This window comes from Somniosus microcephalus, chromosome 3 (genome assembly GCF_052327205.1).
Source record: "Somniosus microcephalus isolate GS21.2 chromosome 3, FLI_Smic_1.0, whole genome shotgun sequence".
Taxonomy (NCBI): domain Eukaryota; kingdom Metazoa; phylum Chordata; class Chondrichthyes; order Squaliformes; family Somniosidae; genus Somniosus; species Somniosus microcephalus.
The window spans coordinates 292,948,256-292,969,562 of record NC_140989.1 but is presented as its reverse complement, the minus strand read 5'-3'; the positions used below and the strand labels follow the sequence as shown (position 1 = coordinate 292,969,562).

General features: G+C 42.2%; 1 protein-coding gene across 2 annotated transcripts in view; it reads left to right on the top strand.

Annotated features, from left to right (window-relative positions):
- The window catches only part of ankrd13c (ankyrin repeat domain 13C), a 160,953-nt gene that overhangs the window by 82,518 nt on the left and 57,128 nt on the right, over window positions 1-21,307 (top strand). For both annotated transcript variants that reach the window (XM_085982781.1, XM_085982782.1), the window contains exons 3-4: window positions 16,614-16,718; window positions 18,647-18,732. In XM_085982781.1, the coding sequence (XP_085838907.1) occupies window positions 16,614-16,718; window positions 18,647-18,732 (191 nt within the window). The remainder of the gene's footprint in view (window positions 1-16,613; window positions 16,719-18,646; window positions 18,733-21,307) is intronic.

Below are 21,307 nucleotides of genomic sequence, written 5' to 3'. Positions count from 1 at the left end.
TCCTTCACATGGTACAGTATCCTCTTCCGAGGATAGAAGATATTTTCGCCTCACTATCCGGAGGGAAACGCTTCACCAAAATTGACTTGGCACAGGCATATCTACAGATGGAGGTTGAAGAGGCCTCTAAAAAGTATCTCACGATAAATCCACACAAAGGCCTGTACCAGTACAATCGACTGGTTTTCGGAGTAGCATCCGCTCCAGCTATCTGGCAAAGAGCTATGGAGCAAGTCCTGCAAGGGATTCCAGGGACTCAATGCTACCTAGACGACATCCTTGTAACAGGAGAAAACGACAACGAGCACCTTGCCAATTTGGAGCAGGTGCTCACTAGGCTGAGAGAACGGGGCCTACGAGCAAATCGCCCCAAGTGCGAATTTTTCCAGAATCAAATATCATATTGTGGCCACATAATTAATAAGGAAGGGTTGCATAAGTCACCTGAAAAATTGAAGCGGTCATAAAAGTCCCAGCACCTGAAAATGTTTCACAATTAAGGTCGTTCCTGGGATTAATAAATTACTATCATAAATTTTTACCGAACTTATCAACTCTTCTGCACCCTCTTAATGAACTGCTACAAACAGGAGTAATTTGGAAATGGAGCGAAGACTGTAAACGTGCCTTCCATAAATGCAAAGACTTAATCACGTCCAAAGAAGTTTTGGCTCATTACAACCCATCACTGCCAATCAGACTGGCGTGCGATGCATCCCCTTACGGCGTAGGAGCGGTATTATCGCATAGATTCCCTGATGGCTCGGAACGGCCGATAGCTTTTGCGTCACGCTCATTGAACTCAGCTGAGCGTAACTATGCCCAAATCGACAGGGAAGCACTCAGCCTGGTATGGGGAGTGAAGAAATTCAACCATTACCTACACGGACAAAAATTTACCTTGTTGACTGACCATCAACCCCTCATCTCCATATTCAACCCTAAAAAGGGTGTTCCCATTATGACAGCGCAAAGGCTACAGAGGTGGTCCCTTTTTCTAGGGGCACACCAATATAACATAGAATACAAAGGATCGAAACAGCATGGGAATGTTGACGGTTTATCGCGCCTACCGTTGCCAACGGTAGAAGAGGCACCTACCGTAGACCCAGTGGAGATTTTCCACTCTACCATAGTCGAATGTCTACCAGTAACAAATTCTGCCATTGAAAGGGAAACTAGAAATGACCCGACTCTCTCACGAGTCTACGATTTAACAGTGAAGGGATGGCCAGCACATGGCGAACCACTGTTGCCAGCATTCTCGCAAAGAAGAGAACAGCTGTCAGTGTGCCGAGGAACCTTGATGTGTGGATCCAGAGTGGTGATTCCACCCAAACTCCAGGATAAAGTTCTAAGGAGCTTCACGAGGGGCATCTGGGTGGAGTGAAAATGAAGAACCTAGCCAGGGAATTTGTATGGTGGCCAGGTATCAATGGAGACATTGAAGAAATGACCAAGAGCTGCCTAGGATGCCAGAAGGTCCAAAACGCTCCACCACAAGCCCCTCTACATCCATGGGAGTGGCCCTCATCTCCATGGCAAAGGGTACACATCGACTTTGCTGGTCCATTTATGGACTCAATGTTCTTAATCGCGGTGGATGCACACTCCAAGTGGCCGGAGGTAATAAAGATATCCTCCACCACCACGGAAAAAACCATCACAGTATTAAGGACCATATTTGCCAGGAATGGGCTGCCTGAACAGATCTGTTCTGATAATGGACCGCAATTTGTGTCCGAAGAATTCAGGAAGTTCTTAAAAAAACAATGGGGTTAAGCACTACACGTCCGCCCCATACCATCTCGCCACCAATGGATTGGCTGAAAGGTTTGTCCAGACCTTCAAGAAGGCCATAAAGGCCATGGGTAATGAAGACATAAAACTTCAGCATAAGGTGGATAACTTCTTGTTTGCATACAGGAATGCAACACATATGGTTACAAACCAAACTCCCGCCATGATGTTCTTCAATAGAAGCCTAAGATGCCGGCTGGATTTAATCAAGCCAAACATCAGAAGGGACGTGGAGAACCGGCAATTTCAAGGCATGAATGAAAGGCCAACTAGAACCTTCCAGATAGGTCAACAAGTTTTGGCCCGGGACTACCGTACCGAGAAATGGCAGCCTGGAACTATCTGCACACGACTGGGACCGCTGATGTATACCGTGGACATTGGAGAAAGCATAATAAGGCGCTATGCTGACCAAATCATAGAGTCATCCGAAAAGGGACAACCTACACCACAACTCTATACGCCTAATGATGAAGTAGAGATACCCATAGTATCTACCTCCGATCCGGTGATACTGGAACCCGATGAACCCGACACTGGCATTCAAGCCGAATCAGCCTTGCCAAAAGAACCTACTACACCACCAGAAACTACTACACCACCGAGGCGTTATCCGGACCGAGTCAGGAAGCCTCCAGAGAGACTGACTTATAATTGATTAACTGCAGCAATGTGTAGATTATTGTTCTTGTAACATGTAATTAATGATTACTTAAAATATTATGTACTGGTTGGCTAAAAGGGGAGGAATTGTAGTGTATGTGCCTTTAAGAGCCCCCTGTGTACTGTAATGCCGGTAATGGCCACTCGGGTTATATAAGCCTGTATATTGTGTTGTATCAGTTAGTTCACCTCCAGACTTTGTTCAGTAAACACCTGTGAAACCAACTCCTGCCTTCAGTGTCTCTATTAACACACGGACACAACAGGGGGAGTCCAGAACCAGGGGTCACAGTCTAAAGATAAGGGGTAAGCCATTTAGGACAGAGATGAGGAGGAATTTCTTCACCCAGAGAGTGGTGAACCTGTGGAATTCTCTACCACAGAAGGCAATTGATGTCAATTCATTAAATATATTCAAGAAGGAGTTATATTTCTTAAGGCTAAAGAGATCAAGGGATATGGGGAGAAAGCAGGGACAGGGTACTGAATTTGGATGATCAGCCATGATCTCATTAAATGGCGGAGCAGGCTCGAGGGGCCGAATGGCCTACTCCTGCTCCTATCTTCTATGGTTCTATGTTTACATACTTGTAGAAGCTCTTACAATCTGTTTTTATATTTCTTACTAGTTTACTCTCATTATATTTTCTCTCTTATCAATTATTTTGTCATCCTTTGCCGGTTTCTAAAGCTCTCCCAATCCTCGGGCTTAGTACTATTCTTCGCAACATTATAAAACTCTTTTAATCTAATACTATCCTTAACTTCTTTATTAGCCACAGATAGATCACTTTTCCCGTGGAGTTTTTATTTCTCAATGGAATGCATATTCATTATAATTTATATCTACCTTTATTTATCAAGTGCTTATCTTTAGATTATAACCTCTTGTGTTTAATTTACCTACCCATCCAAATAATTTATCTGTTTATTTTCCTACTTTTATTATTTTGAACACCTCTATCAAATTCCCCCCTCAATCATCAGTTCAAGAGAATACAGCCTTGTTGTTCTAGCCTTTTGTTATCTATCCACGTGATATTTTTTAATAAACATAGGCTTGTTAACCTTGTGGACTTGGGGGTAATTTTTAGGGACAGGAGTAGGCCATTCAACCCCTCGAGCCAGTTCTACTGTTCACTTAGATTAAGACCGATCTGTACTTTAACTCCATTTACCTGCCTTTGATCTATATCCTTTGCTATCCTCACCTAATAAAAAAAAATCTGTCGATCTCCATCTTGAAAATTTCAATTGACCCAGCATTCACAGACTTAGACTTTTGGGGAGAAAATTCTGCATTTTCACTATCCTTTGTGTTAAAAAGTGCTCTCTGATTTTGCTCCTGAATTGTCTAGCTGTAATTTTAACATTATGCCCCCTGTTCTGGATTTCCCCACTAGAGAAACTATCTTCTCTGTATCTATGCTATTGAATCAGTTTATCATTTGAAACACTTAGATCATCCTTCAACCTTCCAAATCCAAGAGAATACAACCTATCCTCTTAATTTAACCGTTTAAACCCCAGTATCATTCTGGTAAATATGCGCTATATATATCCTTCCTGAGGTGCGGTGCCCAAAACTGAATGCAATACTCCTGATGGGCTCTGATCAAGGCATAACTTTCTCCCGTTTGTATTCCAAAAATAAAGGCCGACATTCCATTAACCTCTTTGTGCCTGTGTACAAGTGATGTGTACCTGGCCACCCACATCTTTTTGTTCCTCTACAGTTTCTAGTCTCTCACCATTACGAAAGTATTCTGATTTGCCTTTCTTGGATCCAAAGTGGATGACCTCACACTTCCCCATATTGAATTCCATCTGCTACAGTTTTATCCACCCACTTATCCTGTCTATGTACCTTTTTAACTTCCTACTCCCTTTTGCACAACTTACTGTTTCTCCGAACTTAGTGTTTTATGCCAGATTCATTTTATATGAAAAGGTTTTGTGATCTCTTCACCCTACCCGGGGTGTAATGCTTTTTGATGCCAGCTTTATATACATAATAAAAACTAATGGTTCCTCCCAGTGTTTTAGTTGGTACAAGCAGTGTATAGCCTAGCTGTAGAAACCAGATATTTCCTGGTCTGTGCTGTGTTGAGTTGACTGATCTGGCAATATAGGTACTACAGCTGGTTTCGGTATTTGTGGGCAAGGGAGGGGAATATCAGTCAGCGATCCTGTTTCTGATGGTTATCGAGTTGCCCCTGCTGGACACTGTGCTTATGTGAATATCTGTTAACAATGAAATCAGGCTTGGTGCCTGAAGTTTAATGATCTATCTAAGCTCACTAGGGTTATGCATGAAGAAAGTTCACTTGGGCAAGATAAGTAGGGCAATCAGCATTCATGGACCTGTACCTCAATAAGAGTTGACACTTCAGGAGAGGAAAAAAAATAACCGTTCCCATGGTCAATCTTGTTTTCTAATCCACTTCCATTTGTTTTTTCATCATACTTTGATACCTTCATGAGATGGCTGTTGCTGATGGTTTCACTTCAAGGGATGGTGAAAGGTGACTCAACCGTGGTTAACAAGGGAAATTAGGGATAGCATAAGATCCAAGGAGAGGACATATAAATTGGCCAGACAAAGCAGCAAACCTGAGGATTGGGAGCAGTTTAGGATTCAACAAAGGAGGACAAAGGGATTAATTAAGAAAGGGAAAATAGAATATGAGAGTAAGCTTGCAGGGAACATAAAAACTGACTGTAAAAGCTTTTATAGATATGTGAAGAGAAAAAGATTGGTGAAGCCAAGCATAGGTCCCTTGCAGTCAGAATCAGGGGAATTAATAATGGGGAACAAAGAAATGGCAGACCAATTATTATTAAATACATATTTTGGTTCTGTCTTCACAAAGGAGGACACAAATAACCTCCCAGAGATGTCGGGGAACATAGGGTCTGATGAAAGGGAGGAACTGAAAGAAATCGGTATTTGTAGGGAAATGGTGTTAGGGAAACTGATGGGATTGAAGGCCAATAAATCCCCAAGGCCTGATAATCTACATCCTAGGGCACTTAAGGAAGTGGCCCTAGAAATAGTAGATGCATTGCTGACCATCTTCCAACATTCGATGGAATCTGGAACAGTACCCATGGATTGGAGGGTAGCTAATGTTACCCCACTATTCAAAAAAGGTGGTAGAGAGAAAACGGGGAATTACAGACCGGTAGGCCTGACATCGGTAGTGGGGAAAATGCTAGAGTCCATTATAAAAGATGTAATAGCAGAGCACTTGGAAAACAGTGACAGGATCGGACAAAGTCAACATGGATTTACAAAAGGTAAATTGTGCTTGACTAATCTACTGGAATTTTTTGAGGATGTAACTGGTAAAATAGATAAGGGAGAACGTGGTGTATTTGGACTTTCAGAAGGCTTTCGATAAGGTCCCGCATAAGAGATTAGTGTGTAAAGTTAAGGCACATGGGATTGGGGGCAAGGTATTGACTTGGATAGAGAACTGGTTGGCAGACAGAAAGCAAAGAGTTGGAATAAACGGGTCTTTTTCCGAGTGGCAGGCAGTGACTAGTGGGGTACCGCAGGGTTCGGTCCTTGGATCCCAGCTATTCACAATATATATTAATGATGATCTAGACAAAGGAACTAGATGTAATATCTCCAAATTTACAGACGACACAAAGCTGGGTGGGCGTGTGTGCTGTCAGGAGGATGCCGAGAAACTACAGGATGATTTGGACAGGTTGGGTGATTGGGCAGAAGCATGGCAGATGCAATATAACGTGGATAAATGTGAGGTTATCCACTTTGGTGGCAAAAACAGGAAGACAGATTATTATCTGAATGGCAATAGATTGGGAGAAGGGGAAGTGCAACGAGACCTGGGTGTCCTTGTGCACCAGTCGCTGAAGGTAAGCATGCAGGTGTAGCAGGCGGTTAAGAAGGCAAATGGTATGTTGGCCTTCGTAGCGGGAGGGTTTCAGTACAGGAACAAGGATGTCTTGCTGCAGTTGTACAGGGCCTTGGTGAGAGCACATCTTGAGTATTGTGTGCAGTTTTGGTCGCCTTATCTGAGGAAGGATGTTCTTGCCATGGAAGGAGTTCAGCGAAGATTCACCAGGCTGATACCTGGGATGGCAGGAATGACTTATGAGGAGAGATTGGGTCGATTGGGCTTGTACTCGCTGGAGTTTAGAAGAATGAAAGGGGATCTCATTGAAACTTATAAAATTCTGACAGGACTGGACAGACTAGATGCAGAAAGGATGTTTCCGATGGTCGGGGAGTCCAGAACCAGGGGTTACAGTCTAAGGATAAGGGGTAGGCCATTTAGGACAGAAATGAGGAGGAATTTCTTCACCCAGAGAGTGGTGAACCTGTGGAATTCTCTACCACAGAAGGCAGTAGAGGCCAATACATTAAATATATTCAAGAAGGAGTTGGATATATTTCTTAAGGCTAAAGGGATCAAGGGGTATGGGGAAAAAGCAGGGACCGGGTACTGAATTTGGATGATCAGCCATGATTGCATTGAATGGCAGAGCAGGCTCGAGGGGCTGAATGGCCTACTCCTGCTCATATCTTCTATGTTTCTATGTGAAACTAGCATAGATTTTTAATAAATTTTCAGACTATTTCTTCTGAATATTGTCTTCAAAATTATAAAGGAGGTAGTTAAGATATCCAGAATTCCCCTGTACAGTGTACTTGGTTACACATTTTTGCTTCAGTAAAACTCATGTACACATCACATAGGTTACGAGGGTATGGTAGTATAGTGGTTATGTTACTGGACTAGTAATCCAGAGACATGAGTTCAAATCCTACCATGGCAGCTGGGAAATTTAAATTGTTAATTCAATAAAATCTGTAATAAAAAGCTAGTATCAGTAATGGTGTCCATGAAACTACCGGACTGTCGTAAAAATCCATCTGGTTCACTAATGTCCTTTAGGGAAGGAAATCTGCCGTCATTACATAGTTAACTGCCCTCGGAAATGGCCTAGCAAGCTACTTGGTTGTACCAAACTGCTACAAAGAAGTATACGAAGATTCAAACCGGATGGACCACCCGGCATCGACCTAGGCACCGGACACCACAAAGGCACATTCAGCCAGTCGACCCTGTAAAATCCTCCTCACTAACATCTGGGGACTTGTGCAAAAATTAGGACTGCTGTCCCACAGACTAGTGAAGCAACAGCCTGACATAGTCACACTCACAGAATCATAACAACGTCCCAGACTCCTCTATCACCATCCCTGGGTATATCCTGTCCCACTGGCAGGAGAAACCCACCAGAGGTGGCGGCACAGTGGTATACAGTTGGGAGGCAGTGGCCCTGGGAGTCCTCAACATTGACTCTGGACCCCATGTAGTCTCATGGCATCAGGTCAAAAATGGGCAAGGAAACCTCCTGTTGATTATCACCTACTGCCCTCCCTCAGCTGTTGAATCGGTACTCCTTCATGTTGAACACCACTTGGAAGAAGCATTGAGGGTAGCAAGGGCACAGAACATACTCTGGGTGGGGGACTTCAATGTCCATCACCAAGAGTGCCTCGGTAGCACCACTGCTGACCGAGCTGGCCTAAGGACATAGCTGCCAGACTGGGCCTGTGGCAGGTGCTGAGAGAACCAACATGAGGGTAAAACCTACTTGACCTCATCCTCGCCAATCTACCTGTCGCAGACGCATCTGTCCCATGACAGTAGGAGTGACCACTACATAGTCCTTGTGGCGATGGTCCTCTCTTCACACCAAGGACACCCACCATCATGTTGTGTGGCACTACCACCGTGCTAAATGGGATAGAATCAGAACAGATCTAGCAGCTTAAAACTGGGCATTCATGAGGCGCTGTGTGTCATCAGCAGCAGAATTGTATGCCACCACAATCTGTAACCTCATGGCCCGGCATATACATCATTCTACCCAGGTTCAGTGAGGATTGTAGAAGACCATAAAGAATGTCTAAAAATGAGGTGCCAACCTGGTAAAGCTACTACATGGGACTGCATACATGCTAAACAGCAGAAACGGCACGCTATAGACAAAGCTAACCAATCCCACAACTAACTGATCCGATCAAAGCTCTGCTAATGGGAGGAGGAGGCTCCATGAACATCCTCATCCTCAACTCAATGATGGCAGGGCTCCGCACGTGAGTGCTAAAAGCAAGGCTGAAGCGTTTGCAAATATCTTCAGCCAGAAGTGCCGAGTGGATGTTCCATCTCGGCCTCCTCCAGAGGTCCACATCATCACAGAAGCCAGTCTTCAGCTAATTTGATTCACTCCACGTGATGTCAAGAAACGGCTGAGCGCACTGGATACAGAAAAGGCTATGGGCCACAACAACATCCCGGCTGTTGTGCTGAAGACTTGTGCTCCAGAACTAGCCGCGCCTCTAGTCAAGCTGATCCAGTACAGCTACAACGCTGGTATCTACCCGACAATGTGGAAACCTACCCAGGTATATGTCCTGTCCACAAAAAGCAGGACAAATCAAATCCGACTAATTACCACTCCATCAATCTACTCTCAATCAAAGTGATGGAAGGTGTTGTCAACAGTGCTATCAAGTGGCACTTACTCACCTGCTCACCGATGCTCAGTTTGAGTTCCACCAGGACTGCTCAGCTCCAGACCCCATTACAGCCTTGGCCCAAACATGGACAAAAGAGTTGAATTACAGAGGTAAGTTGAGAGTAACTGCCCTTGACATCAAGGCAGCATTTGACCGAGTATGACATCAAGGAGCCCTATTAAAATTTAAGTCAATGGGAATCAAGGGGAAAAATTCTCCACTGGCTGGAGTCATACCTAACACAAAGGAAGATGGTTGTGGTTGTTGGAGGCCAATCATCTCGGCCCCAGGACATCGCTGCAGGAGTTCCTCGGGGAAGTGTCCTAGGCCCAACCATCTTCAGCTGCTTCATCAATGACTTTCCCTCCATCATAAGGTCAGAAGTGGGGATGTTCGCTGATGATTGCAGAGTGTCCAGTTCCATTCGCAACTCCTCAGATAATGAAAGCCGTGCCCGCATGCAGCAAGACCTGGACGACATTTAGGCGTGAGCTGATAAGTGGCAAGTAACATTTGTGCCAGGCAATGACCATCTCCAACAAGACAACAGTCTAGCCACCACCCCTCTTTTTATTCGTTCATGGGATGTGAGCATCGCTGGGAAGGCCAGCATTTATTGCCCATCCCTAATTGCCCTTGCGAAGGTGCTAGTGAGCCGCCGCCTTGAACCGCAGAGGGCAGTTAAGAGCCAACCACATTGCTGTGGGTCTGGAGTCGCATATAGGCCAGACCAGGTAAGGACAGCAGATTTCCTTCCCTAAAAGACATTAGTGAACCAGATGGGTTTTTAAGACAATCCGGTAGTTTCATGGTCATCGTTACTGATACTAGCTTTTTATTCCAGATTTATTTAATTAACTGAATTTAAATTCCCAAGCTGCCGTGGTGGGATTTGAACTCTCGTCTCTGGATCATTAGTCCAGGCCTCTGAATTACTAGTCCAGTAACAAAACCATTCCTCTTGACATTCAATGCCATTATCATCGCCGAATCCCCACAATCAACATGCTGGGGGATCACCATTGACCAGAAAATTAACTGGACATCTGTGGCTACAAGAGCAGGTCAGAGGCTGGGTATTCTGCGTTGAGTGATTCACCTTTTGATTCCACAAAGCCTTTCCACCATCTACACGGCACAAGTCTGGAGTGTGATGGCATACTCTCCACTTGCCTGGATGAGTGCAACTCCAACAACACTGAAGAAGCTCGACGCCATCCAGGACAAAGCAGCCTGCTAGATTGCCACCTTAAACATTCACTCCCTGCACCACCAGCGCACTGTGAGTGCAGTGTGGGAGTGCATGTACAAGAAGCGCTCCAGCAACTCGCCAAGGCTTCTTCAGCGGCACCTCCCAAACTCACGACCTCTACCGCCTAGAAGAACATGGGTAGCAGGCGCATGGGAACATCATCACCTCCAAGTTCCCCTCCAAGTCACACACCATCCTGACTTGGAAATATATTGCCGTTCCTTCATTGTCATTGGGTCAAAATGCTGGAACTCCCTCCCTAACAGCACTATGTGAGCACCTTCACCACACGGACTGCAGAGGTTCAAGAAGGCTGTTCACCACCTCGAGGGCAATTAGGAATGGGCAATAAATGCTGGCCGCCAGCGATGCCCAAATCCCATGAACAAATTTTTTTTTAAAAACTAGAACTCTAGGAATTACTGTGGAAATATATATCTTTTTATCCAAATCCTAAGTCATATTCATAACTTCTGTGAGCATCCTTGCATTTGAGAATGCAGGCTCCACCATTTATACTGCCATTGTTATTGCAGGCAACCATTTACATTTGAGTCTGTTCTGCAGGCCCCAGAGAGCCCTATACCACGACTGAGGTTTTACCATTCACCTTATAGCAGGTAAATCACGTTAACACCAACGCACCCACAATAAGCGGTGGGGCTCTGTACCAAGTTAGGTTAACAAGTTTTGGCTCCAGCTGGTATTATCCCATCTAATTTAATGATTCGTGCAGCCAAAATGTTTTTAACACTAACACAACTTGCAAACACTCTTGTTGGATAGATGCAGTTGGGGTTGGTTAGATGCAGTTGGGGTCCAGTGTATCAGAAAAGTTTCTTGGGCTAAGGAAAGCAAGAGCTAACGAGATGCAGGAACGCTTAAGAATTGTAGATAGCAGGTGCTGAAGAGGACATAGTTGTCATTTTATATCTGATTGTGGTCACTCTTCTAAACACCATTTCTGTGGTCCATCTAGTGGTACACCAAAAAAACGAGGCCTAAAAATTCAAATTTTGATTGGAACAGAACATTTTGTAACCTACAGGCCTCTGGACCAAAAGCTGGAAAGTGGGATTAGGCTGGATAGCTCTCTTTCGGCCAGCACAGACTCGATGGGTCGAATGGTTTCCTTCTGTGCTGTAAATTTCTATGATTCTATGATTTAACTTGGTTTTAAAGGCAACTTCCTTTTGTCTTTTTCAGTACTGCAATTCCTTCTGTGATAATCTTGGCAAAAAAGTTGGCATGATTTTTTTTACACTCAAGCTGACATTAAATGTACAGGAAACTTTGTATTATCCGGAGGTTAACTGTCCGGAATGCTCGAGCCACCGGCAAAAATCAGGAACCGTTTCGTTAGGTTTTTTTTTTCATTGCTTTTTTTTCACCAGTCAGGCTCCGCAAGGTCTCGCTGAAGCTGTTGCTAAACTACAGAGACGCTTGCAAGGTACTGCCGACTGTTTAGAAGCTGTGGGTTTGTTGCCAGATACGGAGCTCAAAATCTCCGTATGTTTCAACATTAGCGCTGGTTTGTCCGGCAGTTTTGATGGGACGGCAACAGCTCGGTCCCATCGGTGCCGGATAGCACAAAGTTTCCTGTAAAATTATCAATACTCTGGAAATTTCACCCTCGTGTTGGATCTTCAAAAACAATAATGACTCTTGCCATCTGCTTTATACCAGATTCTGAAATTACTTTTACTAAAGGAAATAGCTCAAGGATGTATTATTGATAACATTAAAAGAGCTATCTGACCTATATAAGAAATATCTGAACAGATCCTGTTACTTTTTTTTCCCCCTTTTAAGCCCATCTATTTTTCCTTTCTTCTCCCCCACCCCTCCCACTGGCCAATTTTCAATTTTGATGCTTAGATTCTATTTAGTTGTGTGGTGAATTTAAAATGGAGGACACTAGCAGAGTAGGCATTGTCTTCTTTCATTTTGCTCAAAGTAAAGCAGACAAAATAACTTTTTTTAACAAGCTGAAGGAATGAGCTGCAGAACTGTGTAATTTGTTATTGACCAAGCTTCTCATTCAGGGTTTTTATATAGCATTGCATAGTATCTACAGTACAAAAACAGGTCTTGCGGCCCAACTGGTCTATGTCAGTGTTTATACTCCATGAGCCTCCTCCTTCTCTAATTACCTATTCCCCTTAAATGTGTCAATGTTGTTTATGAAATCATCGTTACTGCCTTGCACTGCCCCTCCCAAAATCTATTTTCTCTTTGTTGTGGTTACTGGAAAACTGCTTGGCAAGATATTCCAAGGTCAAAACCTTCAGTGCAGACTGCATCATTTTTTTAAAATTAGTTTGGAGATCAAGTTTTGTGTACAATCGAATTACTGATTTTTTTTTAAACGTTTCTGCATTATATGGAGCCATCTTCTGTTAAGTTTTTCAAAATGTTCATTGTAAGTGTATGAAATGGTAGAACCAGGAAGATTGTTAGAAATCTGAAAATTGGTAACTTTTTTGGTCTGAATGATGTGACAAACTCAATTCTGAGAAATTATTGTGAATTCTCTGAATTTGCTGCATTATCGGCCTCTGTGTATAGTAGTTTCTGGCTAATAAAAATATTAACTGCTAATAAATACAAACAGCAATTGTATGATTGTGTTTTGTTAAACTTACTATTTAATAAGTTCAGTTTATACTTTTGATATAAATGTATTTCTTTTGAGCTGCATAGTTATGTGGTGTATATATACAAGGTAAACTTTATTGAGTACTAAATTAGCTAATTTTACAATTTGTAAGAATCTAATATGCAAGTTGGGCAGGCTTCAGCTTTAATGTACCTGTCTGCAGTCAGGTGATTCACAAGTCAAATTGATCAGAGTTGTCACTTAGTGGCACAAAGATCTTTTGGAATCTTGGCGGATGTCCTCATTAAGTACAGTCTGATTCTGCAGACACTAAACTATTCTGTAACTCACTGCTAAGATCTGTGGGGTCAGAAGGAGCCTGTCTGTATAAGCTTTAAGCCAAATTGGGTCATTCATGGCATTTAAAAAAAAATGTAAGCACCACTAACCAAGCACAAACCAGCAAGGTAATTAGAAAAAGAGTTATACAACTAACTGATTTTACCACCTCAGTCTCTCCTGCTACATCACTTTAGGGGACTTTGTAGGTTTGAGGGATGGAAGAAAATATGTTTTAAACAGTGGACAATTGCACTGTTTGGAGATTGAACTGCACATTGGGACTTACTCAGTAATAATCTAGTGGGTTGGGTTGTGCGCTTTGTGGCAGTTGCTTCGTTCCTTCCCTTCCAACCAAGTGTGTTTGCTGTATATTCTGAGATTATGTACATTCTCCATTTGTCATCTCAGCTCAGTGGTAGCACTCTCGCCTCTGGCCACTCTTGCCACTCCAGGAATTTAGCACATAATCTAGGCTAACGCTTCAGTGCAGTACAGGTACTGTGCGAGTATTGCATTGTTGAAGGTGCCATCTTTCGGATGAGATTTTAAACCGAGGTTCCATCGTCTTGTTGACGATCCAGTGGCATGATTGGAAGAGCAGAGAAGTTCTGTGTCCTAGCCAACACTTAGTCCTCAACCAACACTACCAAATCAGATTAACTGATCAGGTATCTCGCTCTTGTTTGTGGGGCTATGCTTTGTACAAATTTTGTCTACAAAACCAGAGTGGGTGCATATCAACAGTAACTCATTGGCTGTAAAGCACTGGGAGATGTGAGCACTTGAAAGGCACTATATAAGTACAAGTTCTAGCTTTGGTTGTTTTGGATATATTACAATTGAAATCAAGCCTTTATTTAAAAAAGTGGTAGGCTTTTCTTTACAAATAATCAAAACCAGTGCTTTCAAGAACTGAAATGTAATTGCCTTTGGATATTTGAGTAATTTTTTATGAAATACTTGGTTAAGCGGTTTCATCTGAAGAAGAAAACACATTGCCCAGTTCTTCTAGAATGTGGTTTTAAAGAAAGGCTTGTATGTGAAAACATGTCTGTTGATAAAGCTGCCCACTTCTATGAAGGACTATTTTTAAATGAACTGCCAGTGATTATGTAAGTGATGCGTTCCAACACCTGATCATAGACTTGTTATCCATTCAGTGTGTAACAAGGATATTAGTTCTTACCTGAAATTTGCTGCGTTTTGTGTGGTGGAAGGAATGATTGGTTAAAAGTTATGGGGGATAGTACGGAATGTAAAAAAGATTACATTTGTACAAAGACAAAAATTAAATAGCTTGTATTTTGCACTGCAAAACTTTTTTAATTTCATGTCCTTTTTACTTCAGTGTTGTGGTTTGCATAATTATCATTTTGACCCATTCCCTTCTCGGATATCGTACTTCAAAGTATAAAGACAGACAGCAAAAGGTGGTGATTTCATGCTGGAGCTGAAAATTTGCAGTCTTCTCTCAAAACAACAATTTAAGTTAGATTGACCTTGGTCTGTGTCTTGTGGCTTTAAAACGATAGGCAAATTTAAACATAGCTCCACATAGAATAGTGCAATGTGAATTATATGGTATAAAGTTCTGGTTTTTTTTTATAAACAGTTTGGGGGGAAAATTCCGTATCGCCCCGTTTGGGGCGCGATTATCGGCCGTGTGCAAAGTTTAGCGCCTGGCGCTAATTATCGCCTCCAACTGCAAACTTGGCTTCTATCGACCTGGAGTTGATTGGAGTGCTAAATCAGGCGCTACACACCTCTCAAGGCGTAAAGGCCGAGGAGCAAGGCGCTGGTGAAGCTCATGTGATGTCAGTCAGCAATGGAACACAGACACAGTGGCACCGGCCAGTTCTTAAAGGGGACGGTTAATCTTGCTCTCCATCCACATCCTGCTCGTTGCTGCCTTGAATCTTGGCCTGGAGAGACCTGTACATCAAATCTGCTGGAAAGAACAATGGAGAGGCCCAGGGAAAGAGCTCAGAATGCAGCCCCCACAGTCTCTTCTAAATCGATACAAGGAAGGGCAAATCAAAATGAACCTGCAAAGTGCTGCTCAGTACCCAAAACTCCTTCACACAGCATTGAATCTCTCCAGAAGTCTCTCTCTCTCTCTCTCTCTCTCTCTCTCTCAGAATGCGTGGTGCAAAAATATCACCAACAAAAAAAGGCAGGAAGCGGTCGCCTTTAAATAGCGCTCCCCCAGTCCCTTCCTGACTGCAAAACGGTCCTCTCAACCTGTCGTTGCTAGCGGCAGGCGGTAAGGTAGGGGGCGCCACTCAATATCCGGCCCGGGGCGTTGCACACTTGACTGACGTCACGCTCTGCCGGCGCAGGAAATCGTGGCGGTAGTGTTTAGCGCTGCCGCAAACTGTCTAGTTAATTTCGCGAGCGGCGCAAACATCGCCACACACAGGTGCCAGTTGCTTTGCGCCCCATTAGTGCCCTCTTGCGCTAACGGGAGGCGCAAACCAACTGAATTTTTCTCCCTTTATCCTTTGACTTACTGTGAACAATGGCATGGGAGATCTGTTAGAATGTAAAAAAAAACAAAGAAATTTAGTCAATTTTCTCAGTTCTGTATTTTGTTTTGCACTTAGTCATGCATTTTATTTTTATTCTTTATGGCTTTCTTCCCTCCCGCTTCCTTTGTGAAGATGCTGGGATACCACCCCGTCTTGCCCAAGGGGATGCTCTTTGTGTGAGCGCAGAAAGTCAGTATTGCCCAATCATTCAACTATGAGGGCATCACTGCCTAGTCCAATCCATAAAGGAGTAGGAATCCTGAATGATTTCCTGACCCAGGTGCACTGAAACCAATTGTAGCATGCATGCTTCCATCCCAGCTGCGCGTTAACTCGGAGATTTGAACCAGAGTCCCCCCTCATCTGTATGGCAGTTTAGCACTGTCTTTACTAACTACATTTTTGATTGCCATTCTCAACTTGAATGTTAATTAATATAGTGATCTATTTTTGAAGTTAACAAATGAAAGAAAGATTGACTTGCATTTATATAGCGCCTTTCACAACCTCAGGACTAGACAATGGTGGCAGAAAGGGGGGATTGACATCTTGTTCTGTAGATTAGATATTTGTTAGACTGTAGTTTCCCTTTAAGCCATGCACTTTTATAGCCCCACATCTTAGACACTCACTGATACTTCAAAACTGCTAAGTAATGATGAACCATTTATTACTCATACTTAAACAAGCTGAGAATGATGTCAATACCCTTGTTGGTGATTCATTTAGTCTTAACTACAAGTAATGAATACCGCTGGTAAGTACTTGCCATCCAAGTGAAGTAGGAGGCAGTTATCCAAACTTAATTGTGCATTATAGTTATTTGACTTACTGTACTTCATAAATACTTTTTTTTCATTGCAGAATGTGCCCATTTACTTCTAGCTCACAATGCTCTAGTAAAGGTGAAAAATGCTCAGGGATGGAGCCCGCTGGCAGAAGCCATCAGCTATGGAGACCGACAAATGAGTATGGCAGTCTGCTTTTGTTTCAGTTGCTTAAATTTGAAGTAAAACAAGTTACATTATTATGTATCTCTATCTCTTTTTTTCCTCTGTCTCAATCTCGTTCTCTCCGTCTCTCTCCCTTTCCATCTCTCTCCGTGTTTCGATCTCTCCCTTTCGATCTCTCTCTCGGTCCCTCTCCCTCCCTCCCCCTCGCTCCCCTCCCCCTTCCCTCTCGCTCTCCCTCCATCCTGCACTCCCCATCCTACTGAATGGTCAAAGGATAGATATCAAGCACTTAATGGGTTGCTCGTTGTTAAGTTCCCAACATCCTGAGATGGGTAAATGCATGGAAGAAATGTTTAATTTTATGACAGCTTTGACATTGTAATCTCAGTATCTACGGAAAAAAACGCCCAATTATAGAGAATTTTTTTCGATATACAGTCCCCAGTACTTGTAGTGGGCATGTTGGTATCAATGCAATTTGCCCGCTAGACGTGGTGGATGGTGTAATCAGGTAATTAACAATCCATTCTCCGATAAAGCCACTGATATATAGTGCACTGAGTAAATCTGTCCCCCACGGAGGGAATCTTCATCTCCCGTCTCTCTCAATGCAAAAAAAAGAGTTGGTGGCAAACAGTTGCTGTCTCTAACTAGGATTGAGTTTAGCTGTTAGATGAACCAGAGTGATTCTGACAGATTATATATTCAATATGAAGCAGCCGTTACACCCGTTTAATGGATTATCGAACTGACACTTGTGGCAAGTTAGCACTTAAGATGTAAGTTCATGTTGAATTGAAGGAGGGTTCAGTCCAGCCATTCTCTATGGGAAATAACAACAGAAAATGCTGGAAAAACTCAGCAGACCAGGCAACATCCGTGGAGAGAAAATAGTCAACGTTTCGGGTCAAACCCTTTGTCAAGACTGGAAAAGCACAGGAAATGAAATAGATTAAGAGGCCAGGCTGGGAGAGAACAAAAGAGAAGTGAAGAGACATTAAGAGGTATTCAAAACGAGATGAGATGGTGATAGGACAAGTGGAGACAGAAGACTGCTCTAGATTAGGTGTGAAATGCGCTGGCAGAATGGGAGACAGCTGCCATGTGGGAGAGAAAAAAAGGGGGTGGGGAAAGGGCCAAAACAAAGGTGTGGATAAAAAATAAGTAAAAATGTAATGGGGGCCGAGGTTATGATCTGAAATTGTTGAACTCGATATTGAGTCCAGAAGGCTGTAAAGTGTCTAATCAGAAGATGAGGTGCTATTCCTTGAGCTTACGCTGAGCTTCCGTGGAACAATGCAAGAGCCCGAGTACAGTGAGGTCTGAGTGGGAATGGGGCGGTGAATTAAAATGACAGGCGACCGGAAGCTCGGGGTCATCCATACTGATGGAACGGAGGTGTTCCGGAGTTAGTAATCACTTTAAATTGGCTACAACACTGCTTGCAAAAGAATGCCGGAGACAAAGTGGTCTTCAATGAACAAGCAATTAATCAGTTGAGATTTAGATCTGTTGGAACAAGGCTGAAGTACACAGCAATCTCGTTAGTTTCACCATTTTGTAAGCAGCAATTACAGGCCACTGGGGGTGACTGAAGGCGGCGGTGTTGCTTGAAAGGACTTGATGACAGGTAATCACACTTTAATGAGGTGCGAACAGCTGCTTGAACTGGCCGACATAGTCTGCACTTAATACAGCCTTTGTAATTGACGCCTAGGGTGATGGCAAATGGTTAGCACCATTTGCCCAATATAGGTGGCTGTTCGGGATAAGCAGGGACAGTGTAAGTGATGGGGACTGTATCAATTCTCTGTACCTGCAGTACGATTAGCAATGTCACAAAATTACATCAGAGGGAACTGAACCCAAAAGCGTCTGAAAAGTTTCATTTTGAGCAGATTTGCTGCAGTGCTATTGTAATTTGTTTTTGTGGATTGTGTTTAGTCACCGCTTTGTTGCGAAAACTTAAGCAGCAATCAAGAGAAAATGTAGAGGAAAAACGACCTCGATTACTAAAAGCTCTGAAAGAGGTAAGTTTCAAGTTTTGTACTGTTTTTAAGTCTGGAGTGATAATTTGAATGTGCTAGATATTTTTGCAGTACCACTCTAGTTAAGCACGTGTCTAATAATATTGCTTAATTGAACTGAGGGATCAGTTTACTTTGCTCATCACGACACTTTGTAAATAGCATGACTTGAAACATGCTAAACCCTTTGAGATTAAATAGAGGCTTAAATGTTGGTATGGAAATTTGGTATGGAGATGTTTCTGATTCCACACTGAACTTCAGAGCTCGATTCTGCAGTCTTGGGGAAGAGGTAACTTCCCCACAGAGAGGAAGTGGGGGGGGGGGGAAATGGGAGGGGGGTGGGGGTTCATCCTGGCTTGCTCTTGCATACCCCCAGTGGTTCATTTTGCATCATGATTTGTAGAAGATGGCATGTGATGCAGAGAGCCCATAGAAGCAAAGGGAAAAAATAAATGGCTTGTAGTAAAAGTCACTTAACAAACTTAGATTTTTATTATTTTGCTTTTTCTCTTGCACATTTTTTTTGTCTTTTTCTTTCTCAACATCATTTACTGTGCAAACTTCATGTAGTGAACACTGGAGCTGTGGGGAATTTTGGAGCCTATATCCATTCTTGAGTACTACTAAAACATTGGTTTGATAAAAAAATGTCAGCTCTTTAAAGGATATCTGTATAAAATGTATAGTGATATTGAGTTTGTTCTGTTAATAGAATTGTGAATCACCACAATACCTTTTTAAAAAAAAAAACACTTGCGTAACAAGAATATCTTCCAATTTCCCCCTCCTTCCTAGTGCCGAAGCATCTAGCCAGTACGTCACACCTCTACACAGTTGCATGGATGTTACCAGAAATTCAGTAGCAACACCTAACCTATCATTCAATGATGCAATGTTGTTTGTCTAATACAGTACACCTAGAAAAAAATTAATTGAACTAAAATATAGCCACAAATCTTTCACAGATACCTGGGGAAAGGAAGGATGGAAGCATTGAGACTATATTTCTTTATATTTTCTTTACTGGGCAATGTCCAATTCTATTAGATTGAAATGTACTCTGCTGCGTGCAAAATAGAACGTGCAACCAGATTTTAAACATTGGTGAAAATGATTACAGAATTTAGTAGTTTACATTTTTGAGACCTGAAATCCTAAAATGGTGCATCTTTGCATCACTTAAACTTCGAAATTGCATCTTATTGATTCATCCAAAGCAACTCTGCAGATATTTACTTTTTGAGTAATTAGTCTTGGGAGACTTTTTGTGAAACTTTATGAAGTTTTAACATAAAATATTTGTATGAGCAAAAATAAATTAGTAGGAAACTGGGATTACAAGATCAACAATATTCATTCTCTAAATTTCATAATTTTTAAGCTATTAATATCCCCAAGAAAGCCACATTCTAGGCATCTGGAAATTGTAACGGTTTGTAAGAAAAAGCTGAAATAACAGGATAGTATCTTTATTGGAAAAGATGTATCACTGTGCCAGATGTCACAGAATAATTGATATTTAAGTTACTTTGATTTGGTCGATCCATTCAGATTCCAGCATTTCAAAAGTCCTGAGGATTCCTCTCGTCTCTTGATTGCACCACTGAACATCAATTAATAGTTTTGTGAGCTGTCATTGAATAAAATCTGATGTATATATCCTATTCAAAAACCTTCAGATTGGTGTAGTTAGTATTAACCTTGCCGATTTATGTTGCTATTTACTTTCAAGGAGTCCGCCTTTACTGAAAAGGGTCCATATGTTATAAATATGGTTTACCAAGTCCCTTTAGTCAGTCTGCAATTTTTACCCTTCATAGTTTCCCAGCAGCATCCATTTTAAGCATCTTTACAAATTACTTTTTAAATGATATTGTTTACTTTAAGATATGAAAGTGTCAAACTAGTGTGCAGTACATAGTGCTCTTCCGAGAGTCAGATTAAAGCCCATCGTTGGGACAGAGTGGAGAAGGTGTTCTCCATATGTGACCTTGGCAATAACTGACCTGAGGTGACTTGATGCCAAAGTGAAAATGAGTTCCATTCCTGAGCACTGACATCCCTCACCTTGAGTACAAAAATATATTAAAGCAAGCAAACTACTTGTCCAGGAATGACCTAGAGATCAAATCCCTCAATTTTATATTAAAATGATGAAAATAACAATGTGAAAGATACAAAATAATGTAAGACCAAACACTTAATAACACAGAGCAACTTGATACAAAAGTTTCTTTGATGGGGAAAAGCGAATTCTGTAATGCGTTACAAAAATTCTTTTTACTGTAAATAGATAATAGTTCCTTATACTGCAATTGCCATTTTCATATTAAGTAATTTTAATAGTACTAATGTTGCTCAAATACCAATAATGTTTTGCCTATTAAAACTAATTTTGAAGTGTCGTGATCTTGATGTGATATTTAAAGCTCCTTACAGTAAGACGTGCTAATAAATTGTAACATCGGAGTGCCCATCATTTGTCTTTGTATTGAATGGAGGAACAATAAATTACCTTAATACACTTCATGCTGTAATCACTTATTTCTCATCATATTAAGAGTCGAGTGAACAG